Genomic DNA, 13848 nt, shown 5'->3' with positions numbered 1-13848 from the left:
TTGGTAAAAAAAAAATTGTTGATACTGAAACTTTCTTTACTGATTTACTTACTGATTCAGTGTCTTTAGTCACAAAGTAAAACCCTGTATCATGGATAGGATTATGTCTCAAATCAAATCTCTCCTAGCATGCATCATGTTATCATATTAAACTCAATGATACATCCACCTGCTAAACGCCAAACCATCACGCTGCCCTGACGGGAATGCAAATGAAATGTTGTAAAGTTTTTTACCCTTTTTGGCTGCCAGAGCTGTATTATGTAAACCTAACATGGTAAAAGTATAACCAAATGACCATAATCTTCAAAGCCTGGCATGCAAATCGAGACTCTATATTTATACCTACAGTATACAGGGGTTATATAACTTCTTATTTCATTAAACAGTTTTATATGATGCAAAACCTTCCTGACTTATTTGTGAGAGCTGTGCAGAAAAGCTACGGAAACTTACAGTGATGAGGGCGATGATGCTGACCAAAGTTTTATTTATACATCAGTAACAGGTTTGTAGCATATTCTGGTCTCATGGCCTAAAAACCAGTGTGATTACAGTGGTTTTATGTAGATGACTGTGTAACACTTGTGTGAAAGCAGACCTAGATATTCTGATTTGTGTCACTGTTCAGCCTGGGTTCACACTACTTCCTCAGCAATGACCTCAATAATGCACAACAAAAACAACAACCATATTTAGTCATGTCCTCAGTTTTTAGGTCAAATTTATAAGTGGCTGAGCTAATTTAATTTTTGCTTCTTTCATGTATTTTTATTGAAACCAGGAAGAATTTAGAAGCAAGATTTTGTCTGTAACTAGTTTAAAATAAAATATGACAATTTTGCAAGCCCATATTTTCAGTTTTTTGCTTTTATATTAAATACATGATTCAACTACCTCTTAATTTCGTTTTTACTGGTCTAAGAGAGCCATCTAAGAATGTGATAAACAACTATTAAGCTTTTTCCTTACAGTGGCTTATTATTTAATGTAGAAGTATGATCAGTCAATTATGAGAGGATTTCTAATAATCTTGACATAATATATCATGATTATGAAATTATGTGATAAGTCATTATTATTAGATAATGCAATGTTTCTCAAATAGAGCTCATCATCTCATAACTGAGTCACATGATTCTCAGCTAATGAGTCATAACTGTGAGAAAAATACAAATAAAAACTGTCTGTTTGTTAAGTGGCAGTAACGGGTTTCCATACCAACTCAAAATTAAAACAACTGTTTTTGTCTCGTGAATTGTAGGTTAATTTTTGTTTATGACCCTCTAAAAATTCATATTCATATTAAACAAGAATGAAAATAACTCTTAAATAAAACTTTAGTGACAATTTGTATACCAGTGAAACAAGGGGTCATAAGTAGACATTGTTTTGATTTTGTTTTGAGGTGTCACAATGCAAAAATGTTGGGGACTATAGTGATATCTTTACAAGTGCATATACTACTGATATTTCACACACTCGTCACAAGTAGGCTATGTATAATAAATTGTTGACTGGATAGGATAGGAGATTACACTGACCGTTCAGGCAGCCATGTTGTTAATCCAACAGATTATATAATGAAGGTCTATGTGCTGTTAATGGCGTTGTTTTAGGTACAGTATACCATATCTATATGGAAAGCATGCTTTTTCTTGTTCTAAAAGTTCAGGTCATAAAAACTTTACAACACACTTTTGAATGTGTATGAGGCTGCAGATTTTCACTCTCACAGCTACTTCCTGTTAAACACAGTCCGGTCTGGTCCTGCAAACCACATGCTAATTCATGAGCGTCATGTCCTTGTTTCATGTGCAAGTTCAGTCTTGTCTGTACTGGTTTTTGTTTGGTTTGTGTGGCCTTTGCAGTATCTCATTCACAATGACATTCTGTTTAACAGTTCATGCTCACATTCCCTTTACTGCAGAACACATACATCATTCACTGATTGCCCTTTATTTTTAACTGTGAGAGACTATTAACAGAACAATCATTACATGTGCAGATTTTTAATTGTACCAATGACTGGTTAAACAAAGTGGAAAGTTAGCTTGAATATCTTTTTGGAAAAAGAGACAAAAAAGTAATTGTAACTTTCAGATTTTTACAAAGAGCTGTAACTCTCATTACTTAACAGTGAAAGTTGCAGTTTCTCAGTTTTCTGAACTTGTGACCTGAATATTTTTAGCCATGCTAGTGGCGCGGGGCTGCATGCTAGTGGTGTGGCTGTGGGGCTGACAATGTTGGTCTTTTAGAATAGTTCTTCACTTTGGTCCAGAATGAAATATTTTGCAACTGCTGAACAGCTACCATGAAATTTTGTAGAGGCATTCATGGTGCCCAGACAATGTATCCCACTGACTTTGGTGATCCCCTGACTTCTCCTCTAGTGCCACCAGCAGATTGAGATTTGTGGTCTGCAGTGAAATGTACCATCAACTGTTGCATGGATTGCAACAAAATTTGATCAGTCATTTACCTATTCAGAATAAAGTATAATAACTTTGGGGATCCAAATTTCATTTAGCTCCATCATCAGGTCAAAATTTTATTTTTTTTAATATATTGGTTTGTTTTTTAATCAAATACCTGCAAACGAATAACATACTGTAGTTTGCATTAAGAGCTAATTAACAAATGTTAGCATGCTAGCGTGCTAAACTGAAATGACACATGTAATACCTAAAATAAGTAAACACACAAACATATAAAATGGAGAAAAGAAGCAGTTGGATTTAGCTCTCAAGAGTGTGCGAATTTGAACCCCTTATATAATATATACTTCTTTTTTCTGTATAGTGAAATCTTAATTATAAGACCTAAGATTATGTGTGTACAGGGTCTGTTCTTCTAATCTTATTTCATCCAAATTCAGATAAATTAACTGAATTCACAATCCTGTGCATTGAATCATCTCCATTTTAAACTTCATTAATAATCTCCTTCCATTTCTGGTGCGGTTAGTTTCAGCCCATTTTTGGTTATCTGCTTAAGTGCTGCTTCTCTTCAAATTCTAAAGAGGTTCTTGTCAGATTGGTGAGAAAGTAACTGAGTTGCTTTACTTCATAGTTATTACTCTGGCCCCAAAGACAGCACGCAGTGAAATAAAATGTTGATCATTCGCCTTATCTCAGTCCCATGTTAATACTAGCAACAGCTAAGTTAAAGATTTTCTTAAGTAATGCTTGCTAACAAAATATTAAAACAGAAAAACAAACAAAAGACTACTATATGGAAATATATTGTACCTGTAATTTATATGGTCAAAGAAATTGAAGGTTGGACCTTTAAACCACTGTAACAAATATCGACTTGAATTCACCCAAAGTTTCTAAGACTGATACTGAATTGCCCCTTTCAGAAAACAATTTCCACTTTATTAGAACTTGTGATGTAAAACCAGTCAGCAGTTTTGATATTGTGATGTGTTTTATGATCCTAATAACAAATGAATATAAATTCTGTACAGAGACATTTCACTTTTTTGTCAGGGAAAACCCAATTAAAATGCTGTTAATTTCATGTAACATCATGAAATCAACAGAATCTATAAGAATCTAAAAAAAAAAAAAAGAAATACAACTGTGAGAGAGAAAGATAAAGGGAGCGGCAAAGAAAAAGCAAAAGTGCTTAAAGAAACTCATGACCACTTGACCTGTGACTAAGAATAGCACAGACTTGAATGGTGAGCTAAATGACGTAGATACTGGAAGACTATCAACAGTCTAATACATTTAACTGTGGAAAATCTGATGGGGGTTGAGATACACAGCAAAGTCCTGTTCTATAAATGAACATTAAGGAAGAGCACAAGGTTTGACGCACTTTGAGTATTCATGTGGTTCCCTCTAATTATGCAACAATACGTCTGCATGTCAACAGAGGTTAAAGAAAGCAAGACACAAGGGCGAAGAAAGTGCTGTGAGCTGGGAGAAACAGTGGTGTCTTGACATCAGAGTCAGATTCCACTCTGTTTTTGACCCGCATCAGTGAGAAGAGCCAGTCAGGATGAAACTGTGTAGTTGGAAATCTGAGTGATACCTAAGGAAAAATTCTTCTGAGGTTTCAGCGGTATCATGCATACTGAGAGATACTGTCAAATTATAATTCACCGAGGAGGTAGTGCACTTCAAATTCAACAATGAACAGGCTCTCTAGGACATCTCTGGACCTCCAGGACACAAACAGAATGTAAGTACAATATGTTTCATTTGTAATGAGGCTTATTTTGAATGTTTTTTGTTTTACACACCTGGGACAGTAGCACTTATATATTCCTATCGTTTTCCTCTCTTGTAGACATAATGCATGGAAATCAAGAATACAAGAATACTTCATCCAGAGCCCATTACCATGGAGGAAAATCAACAGGTAGATTTTAATTTGATCATACTGCATATTAATATTGAATTTTCTAATATTTTCTTTAAAATGTGAATGAGACCAAAAACCTTCTCTTTCTTCCATTAACAGACAGAAAACAAATGAAGCAAGCCTACTGGGAGAATCTCTTGAGATGCTCCTTTCCCAGAAATGTAATTTTTCATCTGCTTTCAAGCAATACAAAACTAATATCATGGATGGTTACTTTTTTCTGTATAATGAAGTTATGTTCTCTTGTTTTACAGGTGGACAAATAGCGTTTCGGGACTTTCTGAAGTCAGAGTTCTGTGAGGAAAACCTGGACTTCTGGCTGGCCTGTCAAGAGTTCCAAGCCTTTGACAGTCCAGAGGAACTAACAAGGAGAGCAGCAAGGATTTATGAAGAGTTCATCAGGGCTGAGTCTCCCAGACAGGTAAAAATACACTCTGCTGGAGGACTGAACCATAAGGGTATGGTTAAGAAATATAGTGCAGCAGAATGTGCTCAAACCTAAATATAGGCATGGCATAAGAAAAACACAATTTAGTTTGCTCTTGAATATTCTATGTGTTTATTGCAAGAGTGAGAACAGACACAATTCTGTAGAAAAATGCTCATGAAGGTAAAGGCCAGAAAAGGCTTGTATCATGTACTGCACTGAAACCGATGTTTTAAATAGTTACTTTCTGACTGCTGCAGATAATGTGCAGTGTGTAGCGCACATTAAAAGTCTAAATTGTAATTGCATATTTAAGTATGTATTACTCTACTTATCTTTTCAGATAAATGTAGATTTTTATACAAGAGAGATCATCAGTCAGAGTCTCCAGCAACCAAGTCCATCGTGTTTTGTTGTGGCACAGAAGAAAATCTACAGCCTGATGGCGAACGGCTCCTTCCCACGCTTCATCCAGTCTGACCAATACAAAGTCCTATTTGATGCAGCCTCTAAACAGAAAGGCCTTAGGAAGCACTGGAAGACCAGACACCAAGCAGACACTTCCCCTTCCCTTAAAATGTCGCCTCAATAACATAATGTCTGGCAAGACTGAAAGGTGCGCCAATGCAATGGTCATAACATGCTGCAGGCAGTGACATCTGGTGCACAGTCAACACTGGCCATCACCAAAAGTAAAACCGTGAATTTTAATTGTGATATTTTGAGTGTAAACTTTTTGCACATGACTGCAGGACTGTTGTGTATTTTGTGAGTGTGAACTTGAACAATGTTCATAAAAAAAATGTATATGATTTTGACATGTATGCATCATGAGCACTGTAATAAATTGCTCAACTGACTTAACAAGTCACATGGAAAGACTGTACCTTAATGGGTGTGATAAAATTGCATCATGTGTTTGTACAGTTGGTGTGCTACTGCCACCCAGTGGTGACTTGGAAAACTTACAAACAAAATAAATCATGAGTGACTTGTCTCAATATTTGCAAGAAAAAAATAGCTTATACAGGTTGTGTGTAATAATGAGAAAAAAGAAAGATACTATGAAGATGTAACCAAGAGTAACTCTTAATGAATGGAAGTTGTGTCCCAACTGAACATGTATATTATATGTCCTCAGCAAATCCCACAAATAAACAAGTTGTTTCTATTATTATTTTAAAGGCGTTTCAGCCCATTTGAAATCCCATTTCTAAAATAATCAACAGTAAATGTAATTAAAATCTGTTTACAGACAGTTATGATAGTGGTGGAAAGCGAAATGAAATATGGACTGTGCAATGGAGAAAGTAGTGAGGTGTATGAAATACATGAAGATGACAAATGCAAGATGTGACATGTACAACCAATAATTAAACTGTGTAACAGCAGAGGTGGAAGGCAAAGTACAAAGTAAAGTATAGGTACATGAAGCTGGTGATCTTCTCAGCTCAGTTTATGGTGCTCCGCAACCTCTGAATGTCCTGTTTGGTTGCTGCACTGAAGCGGACAGTGGTGTGATTTGAGGATGGACTCGATGGCAGTATTGAACTGGATCAAGGAATGGATGTGTAATGGAGGGGAAAGGGGAGTCTAGGTTTAGCCTTTGTCTGTGAACTTGTTCAGGTCACCTGCCAGTTGATTGTCATCTATGGAGATAATTTATGATGATGTCTTGCAGGCCTTTCCTAACTGACAGTGAGTCATGGGCCTTCATCTCCTCAGCATACCTCTCTTTGGCTGCTCTAATTATTCTCTTCAGCTTACAAGGAGAGTGAGGAGGTAGAAGGGGAAGTAATGATGTGTGTAACCGACCACCAGGTGATTTGGGTGTCATGGGGAGTCAGTGAATGGACATTTCACTAATTCTATCAGATATTTTGATGGGTGGCGATGCAATGTACAATTACTCTTGTGTAGGACTCAGCTTATGAGTGAAGTGAGTGGTCAAAAGTAACGCAACCCTTATTTCTCGGTCGGTAGCGTTCTCCAGTCTCTCTGGGCTGTGGTTGACAAGTGGGCTACAACACGGCAGGACAGCTGACTCAACTTTATTCTGCTCTCTTAGCAATACATGTGAATCCAATAGACTTTAACATTCACACCTGTCTCTCTGCAAACAGAGGGGGGTTGTAAATTACCAATTTAAATATTACACCTATTGCACCACTTAATATACACACAAATTAATATGGTAATCTTATAATTAAAAGCATCCAAATGTGTACAATAATTAAGGCCACAGTAAAATCAATGCTTTATTAGCCTGAGAAAGAGAGAGACACTGAGACAGACGGAGGGAGAGAGGAAGAGATAGACAGGGGGAGAGGGAGAGGGAGAGGGAGAGGGAGAGATAGACAGGGGGAGAGGGAGACGTGGTCGTGGTCGTGTATGTGATGGTACTCTGTATCCCAGCATCCATCGCGGCACCGCCCCTGGTTAGCTCACTGACTGTCAGAGGGGAGGCCTTTCTGCGTCTAGCCACATCAAAAACTTGAACACCGTGCGCATATTTTGTGGTAAGTTCGTGGATATGTCATATAATTGCATACCGAAACGTTTTCATTAGCAACACTGCATGTTAGCAGTTAAACCGACACTGTTTCGATAAGGTTTATCGGTGCTCAGGAGCCAGCTGCCCATCCCAAGCGAGCGGCATCAAGCCGCCTAACGCAGCTTTTCGGTGCCCGGTTGGGAAAAAGCTCTGATGTGGTACCTCATAGTTTGTGGTTGGAGGCGACCGGGAGGCTAACATCACTATGCCGCTGCAGCTAAAGAAACCTTAGGAATAGTCTGGATTTTTTTTGCTACTTACTTGGCTATATAACTGTTAAACATGAATATAACATTGTTAAAATCGGCAAAGGCAGCGGGCTAACGTTAAATAACTTCGTATTGCCCCCTCACTGCCCTCCTTTGCTAGCTTAACTAACTTAGCAACATGAACTGGTAGTTAGCAGCTGAGATTTTTGCTGTATCTAGCTTAAACATTATGTGTGGTACCATCTTCTATAAACAGCTCAGTGTGGCTTGTGTCCGTCTTATGTGTATCATCATGTCCTGTAATCGGCTTTAAGCTATTTATGTCAGTGCACAGAGGCAGTGAGTAAGTAATGTTGCTGATGAAGTCAATGTGATGTTGTGTTCATGGAGACACTGTGGTTTTCCTGGAGCTCAATCTTGTGGCACTAACGTTATTTTCCATGCGGCTCAATCCTATCTCACGGCAGCACTATGAAGAGGCTCATTAACTTCAGTGTATTTGATCAGTGACAGCTTGACCTTATATGTGGCAAAGTTAGAAAGGGTTCCTTAACCCAGTATCAACCAGAGAATGTAAAAGTGAGTAAAACTCCCCTTCACCATTTTCTGTTTCAGGCCTTGTCTAGTGTTACAATGGAGCCATCGGGAAGTACTACAATAGCTGCATCAAGCAAACACACCCTGAACTCAACAGGTGGTGGTGGTTGTCCATGGGAGGTCAGCGATAAGACCAGACTGTGCCGCTTCCTCTGCTATGGCTCGGAGGGAGACATATACACGGCCAGGGATGAGGGTCGTGTCAGCATGGAGAGTGCCGGAGCCCTCCTCGTCCTGCTGCAAGAGGGCCGGGGTCCTGAGGTGGTGGAGGAGATAAAAAGGTTCACTCAGGATGGGAGAGCTGTCAGACTCGGCCCCTCTTTCTTCGCCTTGGCTTTGTGCTCTCAGCACTCTGAGCTGAAGACAAGACAGGCGGCATTCAAAGCACTAAAGGAAGTTTGTCGGCACCCTGCCCATCTGTTTTCCCTCATCCAGTACAAGAAGGAATTGAAAGAGGGCATGAAGTGTGGGATTTGGGGACGTGCCCTGAGGAAAGCAGTGTCCGACTGGTATAATGAGCAAGATGCCATGAGTCTGGCTGCGGCTGTGACCAAATGTAAACAGAGAGAGGGATGGTCGCACCAGGATCTGCTCAGGCTCTCTCATACCAAACCAACTAATGAAGGTGAGTTTACACAGGCCCACATTGTTCACTGCTGTTTACAGGGGACAGGCAAAATTATCCACCTTACATAATATCCCTGTTTAGTGTCTTTAAGTCACTGTTGGCCTCATGCCTAATGGCTACCATTGTCATATTTTCAGAAACTTTTTCCCTTTCTGCATTACATGCAACAATTGTGCAGTGTTTGTGACCTCTCCATCAGCAACATAGGCAGTGTCAACTGCAAATCAGAAAGCCAGTGAAGTTAAAAGCCAGTTAGCAATATGTGCAAGTCTTAATAAAGATATGAAAGTCACCATTTGACTGATTTCACCGAGTATTGAAAATGCTACAAAGGTATGCAAAGACGGAGGGGGAAATGCCTCGAAAGTCATGATGATCAAGAGAAAAACTCCAGTAGAAAAGGGAACAGACACATAGAAACTCACCAACACTGACAGAAAGAGACGCCTCAAGCTACGGCCTCAAAAATGGCCGTCAAGTTAAACTGTAAAAAAAAAAAAAAGAAAAGAAAAAACATGATCTTTAGCAGCGTCTTATTAACTGCATACATTTGTTCGATCTGTCCTGACCCTCTTCATTTGTAACCCTAACACTGTGTAAGATTTAAATTCTAACTCTACATCATGACTTAAATGAAAAAAGACAGTAATGTTCACACCTTTGTGTTTTCAGTTATTGCCTTGATCAGCAAATATGTAACAAAAGGATGGAAAGAAGTCCAGGTTGCTTACGCGGACAAAGAGAACTCCGAAGAGGTTATCAAAGTGCTCTCGTATCTTGAAGTGGTGGAGAAGGTCAAGCACAGTTGTGATGAAACAGAGGTCATCAATTTAATAGAAGAACACAAACTGGAGAGGGAACAGCTGCTTACAGACCACCTCAAGTCTAAACAGGTGAGTGTGTGTGTTTTTTAAAAATCACTTTTGTTATGAGATTTCAACCGGGGTATTATTCTCAGAGCTTCCTTTGTCAGTGTATATGGTATTTGGAAACAGTTTTTTCTTATAAGTATAACTGCAAAATGTGCCATTCTGTCTACACTTTGAACCGTATTTCCCTGCAGTCTTTTCAAAGAAATAATGAATATTATGGGTGGAGACACATGTTTTGCATGAGCTGCACAAATAAATCCTAGTTATGGGAAAAACTGATTGGAAGTATATCATCTGGAATGGATCTGTTAGGAAATATGTGGTCATGTCTTTTTTTTTTCTACTGGAGGTATGGAGAGCACTGCTAAAGGAAATGCCTCTCCAATCAGTGCTGAGGATCTTGGGTAAGATGACGTCAAACAAAATTCTTGAACCAGGAGGCTCGGAAACACAAGCAGTATGTGACCGAATCCAGAGCGAGACGGCACTAGAGAATGTAGGAACTAAAGATATTTTTGATTAATTTACAGCTGTGTTTTTAATAAATCATGAGACAGTTTGAGTATTTGATGTTTGTCTTGAAATCTTCAGGCAAAGATCCACCCTTTCAGTTTACTCTTGGCTTCAGAAAACTACAAAAGAGGCCAAGGCTACCAGGGTAAAACAAAATGGGAACCAGACAGCAGCATCCTCAAAGCAATGGACTCTGCCTTTTATAAGAGTTTTATGGTAGGTTCTTTTGTTTCCACAGTTTCTCACAGAACATTGAAGAAGAGCATATTAGATAACACAAATAATCTCTCGCATTTCTGTCCTCAGAATGTGGAACCTGTGGGTAAACGCTTTGTAGTCGCAGTAGATGTGAGCACATCACTGAGCAGCGTCGTGCCGGGGACGTCAATCAGCACTGCTGTCGCTGCTGCGGCCATTACCATGGTAAGACGGTGCTAGAAGAACATAGCTACACAATGTGCGGGTTATTGTTATTGCAGTTGGAACAGCTGTGTCTGTAATCAGAGCTCGGACCAGCCCTTCTTTGGAGGAAGCCTGGGTCAAGGAATTGGTGTGTTGACATATTGTGGATTCCTGTGAAATTCCTTCCGCAGTATGCTTATTGTAGTCCCCAGGCCCTGCAGGAGTTATTAGCTGAGGTGTGTGCCATCACAATGATGATTCTCAGAGTTGTTGAGAGAATTTTAATACAAGAGAATACTTGTAGCATTAGCAGTTGTTTTGTTTTGCTGCATGACATGTGTGTGTATGTGAGAGAAATGGATTTCTGTGATAGAGATGTCATGCTTTTCTTTTGACCTTTGTGTCTGGTGCAGATATTTGCAAGGACAGAGGTGGACACACAAGTTCTGGCCTACTCTGAAGGAGCTTTGTTTCCATGCACTGTGTCTGCTGACATGAATCTCGCACAAGTAACAGTTGAACTGGTTAAGGTAAGGCGTGCCACAGCATCAGAGAGGAAGAAGTTTATCAGTTACTCATCAGGATTCCTTAGGAATACAAGCATTTTATGACTGTCAATAATTACACAATATTTATAAATCGGTTAATACATTTTTACAAGTCCAGTAGCAGATAAGGCGTTGTGTTCACATTGACTTCGCTGAACGTGTCTTGCTCTTGACCTCTGACCTTTCCACCATGTGCTCCAGATCCCGGGTGGGAGCACAGACTTCACCCTTCCCATCACATGGGCCACAGAAAATGGGAAAGCTATAGATGTGTTCATTATTCTGACCAACAACCCATTGTGGACGTTTACTGCCAGCCCAGCGGAGTCTCTACAGAAGCACAGACAAGTACATTTATTCAGTCACGTCTGCTTGGGGAGGGGGTTTTAATAGGCTGATCTCCTCTAAGATAAGGATTGTTTTTGAAAACAGGATTACGCAAACACCAGCTAAAATAAATTTGCAATTTGATGGGTACAGACTTAATCAGACAAATGGGATGAGGTTCTTTTTCACATTTATATCAAAGCTCATCTCCGGGTTTTAATTTCCAAAATGGCATGGCATTTGACCAGTACACAGTTTATGTCATGTATTATTGTTATTCATGTTGTTATGTTTTCATCATTGACAGTTAACAAGTAAGGGCCAATTTTTAAGTAAATGTGAGCATACATACACATACTTTTTGCAAAAACAATTAAATAATAATTAAAAAAAAACTAAAACATTTGTATGTGCCTTTTCTCTACAGATTTCAGGAGCCAATTCTAAGTTGGTGATGTGTGGGCTGACATCCATTGGACACACCATCGCAGACACAGAAGACAGGGGTTTACTGAGCATCTGCGGCTTCGACCTTGGAGCCTTGTGCGTCATTCGTAACCTAGCCCAGGATCTGATCTGATAAAGTATTGGGACTTTCTCTTGACATCATGTGGTTAGAGTATAAAAAGAAGGCACAAAGTGGACCAACGTTGGCTCACTTAGCATGTAGAGTGCCCTTAAACAGCACTAATCCAAAAGATGTTGACATTTACAATTCCAATTTCTCTTTTTGTATTATGTCACTTACAAGTCAACTGACAAAGTGTCCAGCGGGCTGGACAACACTATGGAAATGTTGTGTGCATATATTTTTTCTGAAATTTGAAAAGGAGGTGAAAAGACATGATACGTCACTGTACATCATGCTGTCAAGAGTTAAAGTGCAAACAGCACTCCATATGACAGTCTGTTTAGTGGTTTGATGGTTGTTAGTGAGACACTAACCCTTTTACTAATAAAATCCACTCATTTATAGTGATATATGGACTGAACAAGAGGAAAAGTGTAAGAGTCAGAATGTTACTTAGTGCTTACTGCAACTGCAGTTTGATTTTAGGGGATTGACTAGTTTCTAGTATGTATCTATCTGGGATGATTTTAGCAGGTTTGATGTGATGGTAGAGGCGATTTAAATTTGAAAACCTGTCCCTCTCTTATGCAGCATTATTTTAAGTTATTAACAGATATTAAAGAGATGTATTGAAACCAAGCACCAAAAGTCAAAAGAATACTTTCAAGGTTTTCTGGCTATTCTGTAAAATTCTTTGATTTAATTGACCAGAGAAGATTTTTGTAATAGTAATATTAATGCCTAGAATTCTTTTTACGCAACTCTTGTTGTTTAAAAGTTTTTAATTGTTGTATTAACATTGGTTTTCCCTTGAGAAAATTTTTATTTTAAAACTGAGTTGTCTGCTCTGCTCTTGTTGAATTTATTCCATAAAAGAATACCCATAGTGCTCTTAAATATCATGATACAGTTTTTGGTGGGATTGTTTGGGTTGTGGGTTCTTGTATTTTCCTGTGTGAAACGATGCCAATGTTTGGGACTGTAAGTCAGTTTACTGAAAGTTGGAGAAATGGACTTTTTCTCATATTGTAGTCTGAATTCTATGCATCACAATTGGGATTTTACTGTATTATTGTGTCCAGGAAGGACAAATTATAGCTATTTAACAACTTTTTACCGAGACTGAATCTGCTAGCACATTAATGATCCTGTATTTTTGATGTAAGAATGTTCGTTATGCAAAGACTTACAGATAATTGCTACCTTCCTGGACTTAAAGGAATTGAATGTACTTTTGTAAAACATGTAACAGTAGAGATTTAAAGTATAATGCTTTATATTTCTTCAGACACAGAATTAACACACACTACTTACAGAGTTTTAGTGTTAGGGGCCAATTCATTTTGGGGAAATGCAAGCAAACAGCTATAGTGGTGCTTCTCATTTTAGTTAGTTTAAACAGTAATTGCTGTGAGTACTGACAGCATTCACTAAACTTGACACTTATTCATTGTAGTGCAATTCACTCTTTATGAAGAAAAATAAACTGACCATGTTACTGTGAAGGATTTTTGTCCACACATGCTGATACTGTCATTTTCAATGTTAAGACAATGTCCGCTGTCTTTTTGGCCAAAGGTCAAAATGCTACAAAGCTGAAATATTTGTGTAATATGATTATTGATACAACATTTGTAGTTGAAAGTCTGGCACAATAGATAGTTGTAATGAAGTTTGGTAGTTCACAGGTGGTCATAACCATGGTTAACCTTTTCCCATCCCATGGTGTGTTGTATCCATTTTCCTTAACAAATAAGTATTTGACTGTAGTAGCAATGTAAACCCCTAATAAACAGTTTGCTGCTCTTCAAATATTGCTGTTT

The 13848-nt window shown here is 38.6% G+C and overlaps 2 protein-coding genes across 2 annotated transcripts; both read left to right on the top strand.

The window, feature by feature from the left end:
* Window positions 1–3822: 3822 nt before the first annotated feature.
* LOC111670532 (regulator of G protein signaling 21-like) lies at window positions 3823–5988 on the top strand. Its single transcript, XM_023427275.2, has 5 exons — window positions 3823–4194; window positions 4303–4374; window positions 4477–4538; window positions 4632–4798; window positions 5148–5988. The coding sequence occupies exons 1-5, from the start codon at window positions 4145–4147 to the stop codon at window positions 5394–5396; spliced, it is 600 nt and encodes a 199-aa protein (XP_023283043.1). The 5' UTR covers window positions 3823–4144; the 3' UTR covers window positions 5397–5988.
* Window positions 5989–7236: 1248 nt separating this feature from the next.
* On the top strand, window positions 7237–13837 carry ro60 (Ro60, Y RNA binding protein). Its single transcript, XM_023427311.2, has 9 exons — window positions 7237–7323; window positions 8183–8789; window positions 9465–9685; window positions 10014–10160; window positions 10256–10393; window positions 10484–10600; window positions 10993–11109; window positions 11329–11475; window positions 11882–13837. The coding sequence occupies exons 2-9, from the start codon at window positions 8201–8203 to the stop codon at window positions 12032–12034; spliced, it is 1629 nt and encodes a 542-aa protein (XP_023283079.1). The 5' UTR covers window positions 7237–7323; window positions 8183–8200; the 3' UTR covers window positions 12035–13837.
* Window positions 13838–13848: the final 11 nt, after the last annotated feature.

The sequence above is a fragment of the Seriola lalandi genome, unplaced genomic scaffold, assembly GCF_002814215.2.
Source record: "Seriola lalandi dorsalis isolate HSWRI2012SDOR001 ecotype SW California unplaced genomic scaffold, Sedor1 jcf7180002054857, whole genome shotgun sequence".
NCBI classification, from domain to species: domain Eukaryota; kingdom Metazoa; phylum Chordata; class Actinopteri; order Carangiformes; family Carangidae; genus Seriola; species Seriola lalandi.
The sequence above is the reverse complement of the archived record's forward strand: the minus strand, read 5'-3'. Positions and strand labels throughout refer to the sequence as shown.

Coding starts and splice junctions, on each gene's coding strand:
- LOC111670532 (XM_023427275.2), top strand. CDS start 4,145: ATGAACAGGCTCTCTAGGACATCTCTGGACCTCCAGGACACAAACAGA. Junction 4,539..4,631: donor GATGCTCCTTTCCCAGAAAT/GTAATTTTTCAT, acceptor CTTGTTTTACAG/GTGGACAAATAGCGTTTCGG. Junction 4,799..5,147: donor GGGCTGAGTCTCCCAGACAG/GTAAAAATACAC, acceptor TTATCTTTTCAG/ATAAATGTAGATTTTTATAC.
- ro60 (XM_023427311.2), top strand. CDS start 8,201: ATGGAGCCATCGGGAAGTACTACAATAGCTGCATCAAGCAAACACACC. Junction 8,790..9,464: donor TACCAAACCAACTAATGAAG/GTGAGTTTACAC, acceptor TTGTGTTTTCAG/TTATTGCCTTGATCAGCAAA. Junction 11,110..11,328: donor TAACAGTTGAACTGGTTAAG/GTAAGGCGTGCC, acceptor CATGTGCTCCAG/ATCCCGGGTGGGAGCACAGA.